Raw genomic sequence first — 16499 nt, forward strand, 5'->3', positions numbered from 1 at the left:
AACTATCAATTAACATAGATGGAGAAACCAAGATATTCCATGACAAAACCAAATTTACACAATATCTTTCTACAAATCCAGCACTACAAAGGATAATAAAGGGTAAAGCCCAACATAAGGAGGCAAGCTATACCCAAGAAGAAGCAAGAAACTAATCGTCTTGGCAACAAAACAAAGAGAAGAAAAGCACACAAACATAACCTCACATCCAAATGTGAATATAACAGGAAGCAATAATCACTATTCCTTAATATCTCTCAACATCAATGGCCTCAACTCCCCAATAAAAAGACATAGATTAAAAAACTGGATACACAACGAGGACCCTGCATTCTGCTGCCTACAGGAAACACACCTCAGAGACAAAGAGAGACACAACCTCAGAGTGAAAGGCTGGAAAACAACTTTCAAAGCAAATGGTCAGAAGAAGCAAGCTGGAGTAGCCATTCTAATATCAAATAAAATCAATTTTCAACTAAAAGTCATCAAAAAAGATAAGGAAGGACACTTCATATTCATCAAAGGAAAAATCCACCAAGATGAATCTCAATCCTAAATATCTATGCCCCAAATACAAGGGCACCTACATACGTAAAAGAAACCTTACTAAAGCTCAAAACACATATTGCACCTCACACAATAATAGTGGGAGATTTCAACACCCCACTCTCATCAATGGACAGATCATGGAAACAGAAATTAAACAGAGATGTAGACAGACTAAGAGAAGTCATGAGCCAAATGGACTTAAGGGATATTTATAGAACATTCTATCCTAAAGCAAAAGGATATACCTTCTTCTCAGCTCCTCATGGTACTTTCTCCAAAATTGACCATATAGTTGGTCAAAAAACGGGCCTCAACAGGTACAGAAAGATAGAAATAATCGCATGTGTGCTATCAGACCACCACAGCCTAAAACTGGTCTTCAATAACAATAAGGGAAGAATGCCCACATATACGCGGAAATTGAACAATGCTCTACTCAATGATAACCTAGTCAAGGAAGAAATAAAGAAAGAAATTAAAAACTTTTTAGAATTTTATGAAAATGAAGGTACAACATACCCAAACTTATGGGACACAATGAAAGCTGTGCTAAGAGGAAAACTCATAGCACTGTGTGCCTGCAGAAAGAAACAGGAAAGAGCATATGTCAACAGCTTCACAGCACACCTAAAAGCTCTAGAACAAAAAGAAGCAAATACACCCAGGAGGAGTAGAAGGCAGGAAATAATCAAACTCAGAGCTGAAATCAACCAAGTAGAAACAAAAAGGACCATAGAAACAATCAATAGAACCAAAAGTTGGTTCTTTGAGAAAATCAACAAGATAGATAAACCCTTAGCTAGACTAACGAGAGGACACAGAGAGTGTGTCCAAATTAACAAAATCAGAAATGAAAAGGGAGACATAACTACAGATTCAGAGGAAATTCAAAAAATCATCAGATCTTACTATAAAAGCCTATATTCAACAAAACTTGAAAATCTATAGGAAATGGACAATTTCCTAGACAAATACCAGGTACCGAAGTTAAATCAGGAACAGATATACCAGTTAAACAACCCCATAACTCCTAAGGAAATAGAAGCAGTCATTAAAGGTCTCCCAACCAAAAAGAGCCCAGGTCCAGACGGGTTTAGTGCAGAATTCTATCAAACCTTCATAGAAGACCTCATACCAATATTATCCAAACTATTCCACAAAATTGAAACAGATGGATCACTCCCGAATTCCTTCTATGAAGCCACAATTACTCTTATACCTAAACCACACAAAGACCCAACAAAGAAAGAGAACTTCAGACCAATTTCCCTTATGAATATCGACGCAAAAATACTCAATAAAGTTCTGGCAAACCGAATCCAAGAGCACATCAAAACAATCATCCACCATGATCAAGGAGGTTTCATCCCAGGCATGCAGGGATGGTTTAATATACGGAAAACCATCAACGTGATCCATCATATAAACAAACTGAAAGAACAAAACCACATGATCATTTCATTAGATGCTGAGAAAGCATTTGACAAAATTCAACACCCCTTCATGATAAAAGTCCTGGAAAGAATAGGAATTCAAGGCCCATACCTAAACATAGTAAAAGCCATATACAGCAAACCAGTTGCTAACATTAAACTAAATGGAGAGAAACTTGAAGGAATTCCACTAAAATCAGGGACTAGACAAGGCTGCCCACTCTCTCCCTACTTATTCAATATAGTTCTTGAAGTTCTAGCCAGAGCAATCAGACAACAAAAGGAGATCAAGGGGATACAGACCGGAAAAGAAGAGGTCAAAATATCACTATTTGCAGATGACATGATAGTATATTTAAGTGATCCCAAAAGTTCCACCAGAGAACTACTAAAGCTGATAAACAACTTCAGCAAAGTGGCTGGGTATAAAATTAACTCAAATAAATCAGTTGCCTTCCTCTATACAAAAGAGAAACAAGCCGAGAAAGAAATTAGGGAAACGACACCCTTCATAATAGACCCAAATAATATAAAGTACCTCGGTGTGACTTTAACCAAGCAAGTAAAAGATCTGTACAATAAGAACTTCAAGACACTGAAGAAAGAAATTGAAGAAGACCTCAGAAGATGGAAAGATCTCCCATGCTCATGGATTGGCAGGATTAATATAGTAAAAATGGCCATTTTACCAAAAGCGATCTACAGATTTAATGCAATCCCCATCAAAATACCAATCCATTTCTTCAAAGAGTTAGACAGAACAATTTGCAAATTCATCTGGAATAACAAAAAACCCAGGATAGCTAAAACTATCCTCAACAATAAAAGGACTTCAGGGGGAATAACTATCCCTGAACTCAAGCAGTATTACAGAGCAATAGTGATAAAAACTGCATGGTATTGGTACAGAGACAGACAGATAGACCAATGGAATAGAATTGAAGACCCAGAAATGAACCCACATACCTATGGTCACTTGATTTTTGACAAAGGAGCCAAAACCATCCAATGGGAAAAAGATAGCATTTTCAGCAAATGGTGCTGGTTCAACTGGAGGGCAACATGTAGAAGAATGCAGATTGATCCATGCTTATCACCCTGTACAAAGCTTAAGTCCAAGTGGATCAAGGACCTCCACATCAAACCAGACACACTCAAACTAATAGAAGAAAAACTAGGGAAGCATCTGGAACACATGGGCACTGGAAAAAATTTCCTGAACAAAACACCAATGGCTTATGCTCTAAGATCAAGAATCGACAAATGGGATCTTATAAAACTGCAAAGCTTCTGTAAGGCAAAGGACACTGTGATTAGGACAAAACGGCAACCAACAGATTGGGAAAAGATCTTTACCAATCCTACAACAGATAGAGGCCTTATATCCAAAATATACAAAGAACTCAAGAAGTTAGATCGCAGGGAAACAAATAACCCTATTAAAAAATGGGGTTCAGAGCTAAACAAAGAATTCACAGCTGAGGAATGCCGAATGGCTGAGAAACACCTAAAGAAATGTTCAACATCTTTAGTCATAAAGGAAATGCAAATCAAAACAACCCTGAGATTTCACCTCACACCAGTGAGAATGGCTAAGATCAAAACTCAGGTGACAGCAGATGCTGGCGAGGATGCAGAGAAAGAGGAACACTCCTCCATTGTTGGTGGGATTGCAGACTGGTACAACCATATTGGAAATCAGTCTGGAGGTTCCTCAGAAAATTGGACATTGAACTGCCTGAGGATCCAGCTATACCTCTCTTGGGCATATACCCAAAAGATGCCCCAACATATAAAAAAGACACGTGCTCCACTATGTTCATCGCAGCCTTATTTATAATAGCCAGAAGCTGGAAAGAACCCAGATGCCCTTCAACAGAGGAATGGATACAGAAAATGTGGTACATCTACACAATGGAATATTACTCAGCTATCAAAAACAACGGCTTTATGAAATTCGTAGGCAAATGGTTGGAACTGGAAAATATCATCCTGAGTGAGCTAACCCAATCACAGAAAGACATACATGGTATGCACTCACTGAATAGTGGCTATTAGCCCAAATGCTTGAATTACCCTAGATGCCTAGAACAAATGAAACTCAAGACGGATGATCAAAATGTGAATGCTTCACTCCTTCTCTAAAAGGGGAACAAGAATACCCTTGGCAGGGAATAGAGAGGCAAAGGTTAAAACAGAGACTGAAGGAACACCCATTCAGAGCCTGCCCCACATGTGGTCCATACATATACAGCCACCCAATTAGACAAGATGGATGAAGCAAAGAAGTGCAGACCGACAGGAGCCGGATGTAGATTGCTCCTGAGAGACACAGCCAGAATACAGCAAATACAGAGGCGAATGCCAGCAGCAAACCACTGAACTGAGAATAGGACCCCCGATGAAGGAATCAGAGAAAGAACTGGAAGAGCTTGAAGGGGCTCGAGACCCCATATGTACAACAATGCCAAGCAACCAGAGCTTCCAGGGACTAAGCCACTACCTAAAGACTATACATGGACTGACCCTGGATTCTGACCTCATAGGTAGCAATGAATATCCTAGTAAGATCACCAGTGGAAGGGGAAGCCCTGGGTCCTGCTAAGACTGAACCCCCAGTGAACTAGACTGTTGGGGGGAGGGCGGCAATGGGGGGAGGGTTGGGAGGGGAACACCCATAAGGAAGGGGAGGGGGGAGGGCGATGTTTGCCCGGAAACCATAGAATTATTATTAAGTATTAAATACATTAAAATATATATCCAATAATAAAAGAAAAAAAAGGATGTAAGAAAGGATTTTCACAGTTTGTCTTACAGATATCCCATTATTCATTTAAAAGGTTCCAAGATGGAGATCCCTGAGTAGAAGACTGACTATGATATTTTGTGAATACTACCTGTTTCAGATACCTTAGGAACTCACGGTTCAGAACATGCCACCCGTAAACCGGAAGGAGAACGGCCTTCTTTTATTAAGGATGAGAAGTGGGAATAAGAGACATCTGCACAAGCCTGTCCTTCCCAGCCTTTGTCCTTTGTTAACTCGATGGCATGTGCCCATTTACTGTGTCACAGATTTACAGCTCGCTGGTCTGTTCCATTCAGGATTTATCCACTAACTAAATTATCACATCACATTTTATCAGAACTGGATCCATTAAACTAGTATGCTCAATTTTTAAACTACTGCATTCTATATAACCTGAATTTGGCAAGATATCACTGGCTCTGGGTCATATTTCTATTTACAATGAATATGGAAGACCAAAGTATTTTACATATATAAATTATAGCACATTATTAAAATTTAAATTCTGTGGAAGAAGTCAACATTGATGGATTTGTTCAATGTGGAAAAATTCAAGATCTGTACTGCAAATTACTATAAGACCTAAAAGAAACAAAAATGAGAGTTTATAGTAAAAAATGAGAATCAAATTAATGAGGAAAAATTTAATAGGACACTAAAAATATTTTTAAGATTATATCTAAAACTGGGCATAATGATGGACGCCTATCTCTAATCCCAGCACGAAGGAGACTGAAGCAGGAAGACAGCCTGGGACACATATCAGGATTCTGTGGTCTCAAACAAACAGAAGCAGGACAACAACAAATTGAACTAGAAAATTTTATGACTTAAATAAGCCATAAGATCTTGACAAATGAGCATCCGGAGTAATAATCAACACTAGATCATTGCAATAAAGTTTCTATGACTTCCTCTACCTTAAAGGAATAGCCTAACACAAGTTACCTCACAAAGTTAAATAACTTACAGAAAGAATAGTGCAGGCAACTTCTCCATCTTCCTTAGCTTCTCAACGAGACATGGGAAAAAGTCCAGCATCTGCCCTGAGTAGTCATGGTAATCAGGACTCAGTTTTTTCAGTACAAGTTGGGCCTGTGAGAGCGAAGGACAAGCATTTCTACTAAATTCTTCATAGCACTGGAAGGAATGGGCATTCTGACTCAAGGACTTCCACGGCCGTCATCCTTTAAAATACAGTCCTATGAGAATATGCCACAGGACTATGTTAAGCACAAGGGCACATACACACCACACACTTGATAACAGACTTCCAGTGTATTGTATGCACACACCTGCACTTGTCAGAGACAGTGTGAGCCCAGCAGAAAAAGGGTGACTCAGTCATTGGTGCTGTTTCCATGGCAGCAGGAGAAAGGAGCCCTCTCTATGCCTCATCAGAAATAAGACTCTAACCTGACTAAGAGGTTTTAAGGGACAAGGGGGGATGGGTAGGGGAATACAACTTTACTATGTTGTTTCCAAATGAAATAAAGACAAATCAAGGTACAAACTGAGAGAGGGGGAAATCACATGGTAAAAATATAATGCATACTAGCGGTTCTCAATCTGTGGGTCACGACCCCTTTTGGTTGCGTATTAGCCTACATGTTGGATATTTACATTACAATTCACGACAGTAGCAAAATAACAGTTATGAAGTAATAATAAAAATGACTTTATGGTTAGGGGTCAGCACAACATAAGGTACTGTATTAAAGAATCGAAAAATTAGGGAATCCTTTAAAATACAGTCCTATGAGAATATGCCACAGGGCTATGCTAAGCACACGGGCACGTACACACCACACACTTGAAAACGAACTTCCAGTGTATTTCCTAAAAATAGAAATCAGGAATCACAATTTTTCATGACAAAATAAGACTGTAAGATGTGTAAGCACGTAGTAAGATTGAAGTACTTAAATAGTTCTTACAATTGAAAATACATTTAGAACCTTGAAGAATAAGACGCCAGGGACTGTTGCAAACCAGCGTCTCTAGATATGACAGGGACACTGAAGCCATGAACTTACAGCCCCTGTGGGTAACCAGGAGATGGGGGTGGGGTGCTCATAAGGTCAAGCCTTACAGATTTCAGCCTGAATGAGGAAGGGCTACGAAGTCTCACTCTTGGCTGGGGAGCTGTTGCCACATGATGGTTGATGTAGGAGGGAAAACAGCAGTGTCCTTAATGATAAGGTGGCCCAGTGGATAACCCCACATCCTGACACACACTGGTGGCACTGACTGAGCACATGAAGTTAGAAGGAGAAAATGGTAGTGAAGGGATATGGAAGAAATTGGAGGGGGAGGATTCAGGAGTGGATTTGAAAACACATTACACATACAAACATGATATCCTCAAACAATAATTTAAAAAAAAATTTTTAAAAGCCCAAAACTAAAAAAGAAAAGTAAAATTTGTTTCAGTTACTTGAGTCACATCTCTATGCTGCTCCCCACCCCCACCCCAAAATCAATAATTCCAAATATGAACTCTGTGTTCTCCCTTGTCCATCATCAAATCCATGAGGAACTGGTAGACTCTTGCCTATGTTTTAGGAGACACTGTAGAGAAGAATTTTAAAAGTCAAATTTCTTTCTTTCTTTCTTTCTTTCTTTCTTTCCTTCTTTCTTTATTTTTTTTGTTCTAGCTCAGAATCACTACACATCAAGTCAAGCTTAAAAATCAAAGTTGAAAACTGAAAACTGAAAAGAAATGGTATGATTGATTGAACAATACAACTCAAGGAAATAATACAGAATGATTGTGGAAATTACCTCCTTCTCGTTCCCATTTTTAACCCAATTTGTGAATTCTTCCTTTAAGCTCTCTTCATATTTTCTAGCATCCAGCTTTTTAATGACTATTTTATTCTTAAATTGAGTGAAGTTCTCTGGACATAGGTTCTGGGAAAGGAAGATCATGCAAGTAATGAGAGATAAACTAAAGATATTTCTCAATTATAGTTTTCATTGACAGTTTGATAGGCTCTTACGGTTGGAGATGTTTAGACTTCTTATCCTTCTCTAAACCTTTTTAATATAAAACTATAGAGGAACTCTCCAAAGGCAAGCAGACAGAGCAAGCAGACCTCTGAGATGAGCAAACAGTACTGAGGATACAGAGTAATGGAGAGGAAAAGAAACTGAGGATGAAGACTCCAGGGTGGGAAAGGAGACCCAGATACCACAGTGTCTAGAGAAAGATAGGCCATTTTCAGACATTGGCATAACACGTCATTTCTAGCCCATTAAAGTTCCTTTTGGGAAATGTCTGCTAGTCTTTTACTACTGGTCATTTTATTTATTTACATTTCAAATGTTGCCCCCCTCCCCGGTCTCTCCTCCGAACACACCTCCCATCCCCTTCCCCATCCCCTTTGCTTCTAAGAGGCTGCTCCCACCAAACCTAACTGGTGTTGACAGTGTGTTTCTGACCAGCAATGGTGGGTTCTAGCAAAATGGCACGAAATCCATGAAGATTCTTTACCTGGGCCTGAGGCCAACTCTTCCAGACCTGGCACATAGTGTCATATAGCTGAATGCTTTCTCGGGGTGACAAGGCAAGATCAGAAGGAAATCCATACTTTTCAATCTACGATTAAAGTAACATCAAACTTCTTAATATTTTATTTTATCTATAGGATAAAACATTTACTTGAAATGGTTACTTTGCGCATTAAAAGGTGGGAAAATGGTGAAGTTTGCATTGCACCTACTGTCTTTTGAAAAGGAATTTTTTGAAACTATGTGTATGTACAGGAGATTCTGTCCCCCAGTTGACAAAAGAGGGCCACAGGTCTGCTATCTATGTTCTTGTGAACCAACCAGCGTGAGTGCTAGAAAATGAAATCAGATCTTTTTTGGGGCCTTCTTAACTGCAGACACAGATCTGCTCCATTTCCCAGTGTTAGCTCTGTGTTCTCCCTTGAATTATCATTTGAGAGTGTTTTTTTTTTCAGCCAAACTACAATGAAACAAAAGCAAGTCCAAGAATCCCCGTAAATTCTATAACACAAATCCTCTGTTCAGGTCACAGACTTGGGATTTCTTAAGTCTCTGACCCTTTTTAACATGCTCAATTTCCTTGTTTCTAAAAATAAAATAATTAGTGCTGTCCATGCCATTAATTTATTGTGCAAAATCAATTAGACAATAGATACGAGTCTTGGCCAAATGCCTGGCACACCATTTGTGCATGACCCATCAATCTGCTTTATCAATTAATAAGTTCATACTTCATAACTTTCAAGGAATAACAATTCTGTGGCCCAAGATGGGATTCAATCTAGTTGTTTTCCACTACAAACTGGCAAACTGCTAAAACTTGGACCACTCTAGGCAGAGAAGGAAGAGAAGCAACACTGAGTCACTGTACCATGGTATATGTTATTTTGCAAATGAAAGTGTCCCTACTCCCACAGACATTAAAAATCAATCCACACTGAGCAAGAGATAGCATTTCTTTCAAGTGTTTCCCGGGGCTGACAGCTCTCCAGACAGCAGCAGCTGGGCCTAGATGGCTTGATAATTGATGGCAAAGGTCAAACATTTACCAGAAACAAGACATATAAGACCGAGGACAATCCCTCACTGGTGATCCCTTGCTTCTGTTGGGTTAAGACCAGCTTGTTTGTACTCTCCCATGACTGTCCTTTGGGAATTGTTTCTCTGACATAGCCATAAAGGAAACAGCTACTTAGATGATTCTTCCTTTTCTATGTTGCTAAAATTGGTCAAGTTTGGGGGAGTTCTTAAACCACTCAGCTCTTTGATTTAGTCTAAGTATACTAAACAATGTTTAGAATCATTTACTCATTTAGAATTTCCACCCATTTTGATACTTCTTTAGGAAACAGCCTATATGAGTACATGACATACAAGTGGTGGCTAAAATTCATTTAACAATACCCAAGCCAGCCTTCACTATGTATCCTTGCTACCAAGTTCTAAAAGTCCCAAGAGTCGTAGGACAGCATGACCTTTTCAGAAGTCACACAGGGTCAGAACACACAGGGACTATTATCCGGCTTTCCGGCTACTCAATTAATAGCAGCAGAGAGGAGAGCAAAGGCACCTGGAGCACCACAGAACCAGAGGCTGTTTAAAGATAACCTGCCTTGATCACTTTACACAAAACAGATAATTGTCAAGGTATTATGTCATTTTTAAAGATACTGGATCATGTTGAAAATGTCTGACATTCTGTGGATATCAGAAAGGACGTGGGACTGGGGGAGGGGATCAGGAAGGGAAAGGAGGAAAGGAAGAAAGACAGGGAGGAAACAAAAGGATTTCTTTATTAAAGAAAATCCCATATTCAGTTTCATTTCATCGCTTTAGGAAGTCACTGCAATATACAGCCAAATCTTGTCACATGGTGCTGACTCATTCACATAGATGGCAGGCAAATCTTTCAGATCAACATGGAGTCAAGCAGTGGGTCTGAGATGATGTCTGGTCTGAATCCTTTACTCAGTACTGTAGTAGTGAGTTGGCTGTCTATGTCTCAATTCTATTACTTACGAAGAAAAACTGCAGTAGTACCGCCACCATACAATTCTTGTGATTTCAAAAGAAAGGAAATGAGTGAAACATTTTAAAAACGCAATTCCAATCAGCTATCCTCTAAAAACAGCCAGTAAACAATGGAGTTCACACAGCAGTGGCTAGTAACTGTAAACATGTAAAACTCACCTACAAGTGGTTATTTTTGAACACTCAAAAGACACATGTGTGAAAGTTCAGGGGTGATCAGACTTTGCTAGCACTTAAACACAAAGTGCTATGGAGAAGTTTACAAAACAGTTGAGGAAGCCACTGAAGGGTTATAAATAAGGCTTCACATCATAAGAACTTCAAAAGAAACATCAAGGTCCAAGGCACTACCATTTGGCATTTGGAACCAATGAGGTGTATCATGAAGGCCTCCAAGTAAAACACATTCATTCAGCACATGCAAAGTAGGACAAGCTCCTGGAAGACTTTAGTTGTTAAGGGCTGTATATTTACCTGTTTCGAAGAAGTCCGATAAAGCCTTTTAAAGACTAGAATTATAATTAACAAACCATAATATAGAATCAGAATGTTGAATATACTTCATTTTTCAGGTCTTAGAAGGAAGAAAAAGGAGTGACTGTCACTTTGAGGGCCAATGGGAGTTTAAATGAACCTTTCAAGGGAGTGAAAGGAGAAAGAAAGAGAGGTAGATGCAGGAAATATTTAAGGAACTATCCCCCTCTAACCACTCAGCAGCCCAGCTGCATTGTTTCAAGGTCTCTACTCTGCAGAGTCCCTATCAAAGGGCCATACCTTGAATGGTACAGAGACTGAGAGCCTGTGTTCCTGGCTTAAGATCATATACATTAGCCTTGTCCTCATGTATGAGCCAGAACCACACAAAGGTGCACAGAGAGGAGAGATTAAAGCCTGTCCTCAACACTTCATTAGTGGTGCAGAAGTGAGCTAGTTAAGAGAGACATGCAGACATAGGTGCTTAACAGAGAAGGCGGATGGAAAATGGCAGAAATAACGTCCCCAAATAATACAGTCATCAAGTTAAAATATTTAGTAGTTTTTAAGCTTTGATGATCCTGGTAACATCCTAACATTGAGAAATTAAGGAATAGAACATTTCCGTTCCTTAGAAAATCCAACTTGTAGTGTTTCCTCTGCATTCCAGCATCAGGCTGTGCTCCGGTTTCATTCTGCATAGTATTGTATTCTTGGTTATAAGCCAAACAATGCTGTTACTTGGCACAGCTGTGACAGCCGTTGCTACTTACGTGATCTGTGGTTAGTGCAGCGCATGGGTGAAAATGATCAAAGCAAACATCGCCCTGTCTCACCGAACACAAATACTTCTCTAGATCATTATATCTCTCTCCATAGAGCACTGGAAGGAGAAGGGCGAGATTGTTCAAATGATCAGAGATGTGGTGAGTAGGTTAATTTTAAAGCAAGTAACCAAACCAAACAAAAACATGGCAGTAGAAGTACACAAAGCATACGTACCAAGTCTAACTTTGTATGACTGTCTGGCTTGCACTCGGTCTTTGTGATAGCTGCCACGGGTGGCAGCATTTCTTTGGGAAACAGATCCTTGTTCCATGGTACTGTCTACTTGTTTCCAGTACCGCTTTACTGACTGGAGCCACCTTAAAGGAAAACAGACAATATTTGTGATTTTAACCAGCAATAGCTATGACATTTCCTGTTTTGAGTGTGTGGTCCCCAGTTTTTGGTATTACTTTGAACTCCGTGGAGCCATTAAAAAGTGGGAATGGCATAGCACAGGTCAACCACTAGCAATGGAACTTTGTAGATGACAATCAATATGAGCCATTGCAAAGGTTATACTCGCCATTGTTTTTACCTATGCTCTTTGCTTCTTGTCTATTGCCATGTGAACAAGCTGCCACCCCAGGCTCCCACTTCCACGAATGAATCTTCCCCTCCCTGCCTTCCCCACTCTGATGAGTAGAAATCTTTCTAAAACCATAAATCTAAATAAAGGTATAATTCTCTGAAGGTATATTTTGGTCACATCAATACAAATTAACTCATATTAGTTAAGCAGAAAATAAACATAAGCTACATGAAATTAAATAACCAAATTTATTGTTACTTATTTAATTAAATAATCAAAAAGAAAATTTTGCCTGTCTTAAAATTTTTACATAAGAGAATTACTTCTAGAGTCACATAACCTGAAATAAAATTCTAGCTACCTTACTATTAACTCTGAATCTACATGAATCTTTAATATTTCTGTGCCTTGACTTTCATGTTTAAAAATTAATGTAACAGTAAAAGTACTATTATCTAGGGATGACAATAGAAATACTAGTGCATCAAATACAAATACTGATGATATTTAAGGTAAATTACTATATGCAAACTATGTAGGAAGGAATGTGATACATGGATGCTTTTCTACCAATAGTCAATATTCAAGCCATTCCAATGACCAGAAGATGTGTGGCTTTCAACTAATGAAGCTTTACTCTCTTCCTGAATATATCAACAAAATTATGATCTTGGAATCTAAGGCTGAATGTATCATTTAATCACCTTGACTTTGCTTCCTAGTTAAGGGGTGAGGAGATAAGAAATATAGAGCTACTGTTTTATTTTTTTGAGCTATGGCATGATACTTCCTACTCAACTGCAGATCTGACCCAAGAGGTTCTGGATATTTCTTCGTGGAGAATAGCTAACATCTGTCAGAAAGAACTAAACTGACAGTAACTTGAAGATTCATGGACTGCTATAAGTTAGCCAGAAATTTCCATGACTCTAAAACCCATAAAGGATATATATGAAATTGAGACTTTCAAAATAGATCCAAAATGGAACTGGAACCAAAGTCATACTCGGTGAGATGCTGAGGGTTACTAATGGTAGCTGAAAGGGCCAAAAAGGGACATCGGATCATGACAAGGAGATGCTCCCAGATTTCTGCTCCAATTTCTCCACCAAGACAATGGACCTATAAGAGAAAAGAATGATTTCAATTGATGAGTTAGTTTTAAGAATGGCAAATGAAAATAACATATGGACTCTTAAACTGGTCATGAGCATTTTTTTTATCACCTTTAATGGACCATGTAACCTTAAATAATTACTGGGGAAAAAAAGATGTAGGGCATCTTGGCATTTGAATTTTCCTTAATATTTTTAACCATTCACCTGGGACTCCTTTTATTTTGCTTTCACTGTCTTTCAGACCTATGTATTCCTTGCCATGTCTTCTGCCAATAAGGCCTTCTGCATCTCAATCACAATTCAGTAATCTTTGTGACCACTGCCCTAACTGGACATCTATACTTTTGACATCACAGACAAAATGATATGCTTCAAAGACAAGCTCTATCTAGTTGAGTCACTAGTCAACAGTTTCCCATTCATTGTAGAATAAATTTGAGCATTTAATGGGATCCATAATGCTTGGCACAGTTGGTCCATATCTGCCATTCCAGCTGCATCCGAAGTCACCCATCCCCAGTCTTACTGAGACCCATACACATCAGCCATTTCTCTGTTCCTCAGCACACACACTTCCTGCCCCAGAGCTTTCACATGGCTGTGTCTCCTGTATAAATATTCTCACCAACAAAATTAAAAGCCAACAAATATAACCACAGCCTCTTAATCTGTGAAGCTCATCTCGCTGTCACTAGTTTTAAAAGATTTGTAGAGCATCCATTCCGAGTGGACAGATGTCCCAAAGCTGCGAAGACCTTCATATAGTTATAAACACTAGGAAGTTAGTCTGAGAAGTGATACCAAACATACCTCATCAAATATAACGTATCTGATCCTCTTCACCCAATTTTGCCGATGAGGAGCTAGTAGCAGAATTTCAAAGCAGGCAGGCACGGTAATAAGCACCTGAAAGTAACAATACCATGTGACATCATCCTTAGTATGTGCACAGGTATAAAGCCAGCTGAAGTAAAGCTACTGAGTCCTGAATATATCTCCTAGTAACCAAAATGCTGATGCTACTTCTATGAATTGGATTCATTACTCGTGTGATGTGTTCACCAGTTTGAACCACGTGAAACTTGTATTTTCATGGGACCAAACTGTAAAATATAAAATCCGAAAGGCATATTCTTGTTTATGAGCATTCTGTGTCTAGCACTAAATGCAACGTCTATGTTGATGTCTTTCCTAACCCCTTCGGGAACCATGAGAAATGGAGATGGAAAGTGTAAGTATTGTGAACTGCTGCTGTCTTCTGACCGAGACACGGCAGTTCCACTCATGAGCCCCCAGTCACTGTGATCATCTGTGTAAGAGCTGCAGAACATCAAACCAGTCAAAATTCCAGCAGGAACGAGGAAGCAGCTCACAAGGCCCCACCCGAGTAGAGGAGTCTAGGGCAGCTCATGGTTGCTGGGAAAGAGAGGTTGGGGGAAGAACAGGGAGGGAGGGAGACGTGGAAAATGGAAGTGAGTGGACAGGATTGTCATACATCTCAAGCATGTATAAAGTTAGCAAAGAAGACATAAAATATTTTAACTAAATAAATATTTTGAAATAAGAATAAGAGTCACTATTTTAACCATGTTGATTCCTCAAATCTAACACTAACAGAGCACATAATGGAAGATGCTTCTTTGAAAGGCAATCCAGGCACCATATCACCATGGATACTACATAACGCTCTAAAAACATGTCTTGGTTGTTTTTTGTTTCATTTTATCCTAATCACTGATCTGAAAATTCAATAAGAAAACTGTAACTTCATTAACACTAGGTTTGCTTGCTACAACACATTTTTAGCTAAAACGAGTGTCTTTAACAAGAGGAAGTAATTATGATTCTAATTGCTGTTCACTTAGTATTTGTAGCTTGTAAAGATCTGAGGGTCATTGTGAATCCCATTGCAAAGCAACACAATGAGTGAGCTATAAACCGACAATTTAAATCAAAAGCATCTTTACAGAAAATGACCTTGATTTATCACATTCTTTAACACATGTAACAAAATTATATTTTCTCTGAAGCGGTTTTTGTCTCTCACAAATTCAAGGAAATTATTTTCACGGGCCTTTTGAAGATGCTAGATTTCTAGTCAAAATAGTAAAATAATGTTGTATAATTTGATAACAATTTTATTAAATAGTATATCAAACCTGAGAGTTGAGGGCTTCATGACGGTAGTCCCTAGTAAAAACACCACAGAGAGCTTCACCACCTGGCATATTTTTGGTGTAACGATTTTGAACTGTTGCTGCCACTTGATTAACAAGAGCCTGATTGACAGGGAAACAGATGTGTCAGTTACCTCATAAAGTGCAATTCTATTTGTACTCTGCAAAGCAAATTTTAATGGAATGACAGAGATGTCAAAAACTGTTTTGTTATGAATGCAGAAAACAAAGCCTTTCCTCCAACCACTCCACACAAACAAGCTCTCCCTTTGAGCAACTGAACTAAAATTCTGAACCTCTTTGATTAACAATGACCCAAAGTAAGACAGAAATGGCACACATTCATCTGAAAGCACAGAAGAAAAATTAACATGCATAGCACAACAACTGGAGAATCACTACTCATAACCTGAGTCTGTCACAGAAGGATGCTCAAACAGAACTTCTCCCAGATGTCAGAAGTTTGAATACATACTAATTCCATACAGTCTCACTTTAGGTCCAGCAGGTAATCTGGTCAGTGGACTCTATAAATCTTCAAGCATCTATTTCATGCTTTTTTTAACCTTGCCCAATGTAAACACCATACAGATGAAAGTGCAAAATTTATAATATAACCAGGAATATATTTTCAAGTAACATTTCAGCCATTTGAATGTATCTGAAGACTGTGGACAAGGCCATATCTGGACGAGTGGTCCTGGCTGCTATAACAAAGCAGGATGAGCAAGACATGAGGAGGATAACCCATATCCAGGAGCACCTTCCATGGCCTCTGAATCAATTCCTGTGGCCAGGCTCCTACCCAGTTTGAGCTCCTACCCCAATTCCCTCAGTGACAGACCGTGTCATGTAAACATAAACTGAAGTCATTCCTTTCCTCCTCAGGTTTCTTTTCATTGGTCAGGGTATTTATCCCTGCAATGGGAACACTCAGGAAGAAAGTCTCCAAATGAAAATGAGGATAGTAGTGATTATAAAAAGATTTAATATTAGCATTGGACTTAATAACCTTAATAAGCTAAAAATATGATCCAT

The 16499-nt window shown here is 38.9% G+C and overlaps 2 protein-coding genes across 12 annotated transcripts in view; one reads left to right on the forward strand and one right to left on the reverse strand.

Annotated features, from left to right (window-relative positions):
• The window catches only part of Palldl1 (palladin-like 1), a 169368-nt gene that overhangs the window by 143116 nt on the left and 9753 nt on the right, over positions 1-16499 (forward strand). The gene's annotated exons all lie outside the window — the stretch shown is intronic.
• Positions 1-16499, reverse strand: part of Ddx60 (DEXD/H-box helicase 60) — a 120904-nt gene that overhangs the window by 40428 nt on the left and 63977 nt on the right. For 8 of the 10 annotated variants that reach the window (XM_063274962.1, XM_063274961.1, XM_063274958.1 and 5 more), the window contains 8 exons: positions 15444-15563; positions 14095-14190; positions 13173-13288; positions 11812-11954; positions 11583-11692; positions 8288-8392; positions 7576-7704; positions 5762-5886 (listed from right to left, as the gene is read on the reverse strand). In XM_063274962.1, coding sequence (XP_063131032.1) covers positions 5762-5886; positions 7576-7704; positions 8288-8392; positions 11583-11692; positions 11812-11954; positions 13173-13288; positions 14095-14190; positions 15444-15563 — 944 coding nt within the window. Of the gene's footprint in view, positions 1-5761; positions 5994-7575; positions 7705-8287; positions 8393-11582; positions 11693-11811; positions 11955-13172; positions 13289-14094; positions 14191-15443; positions 15564-16499 lie in introns of those variants that run through there. The other 2 variants (XM_039095173.2, XM_039095174.2) reach the window with 2 other exon arrangements.

Source organism: Rattus norvegicus, chromosome 16 (genome assembly GCF_036323735.1).
Source record: "Rattus norvegicus strain BN/NHsdMcwi chromosome 16, GRCr8, whole genome shotgun sequence".
NCBI classification, from domain to species: domain Eukaryota; kingdom Metazoa; phylum Chordata; class Mammalia; order Rodentia; family Muridae; genus Rattus; species Rattus norvegicus.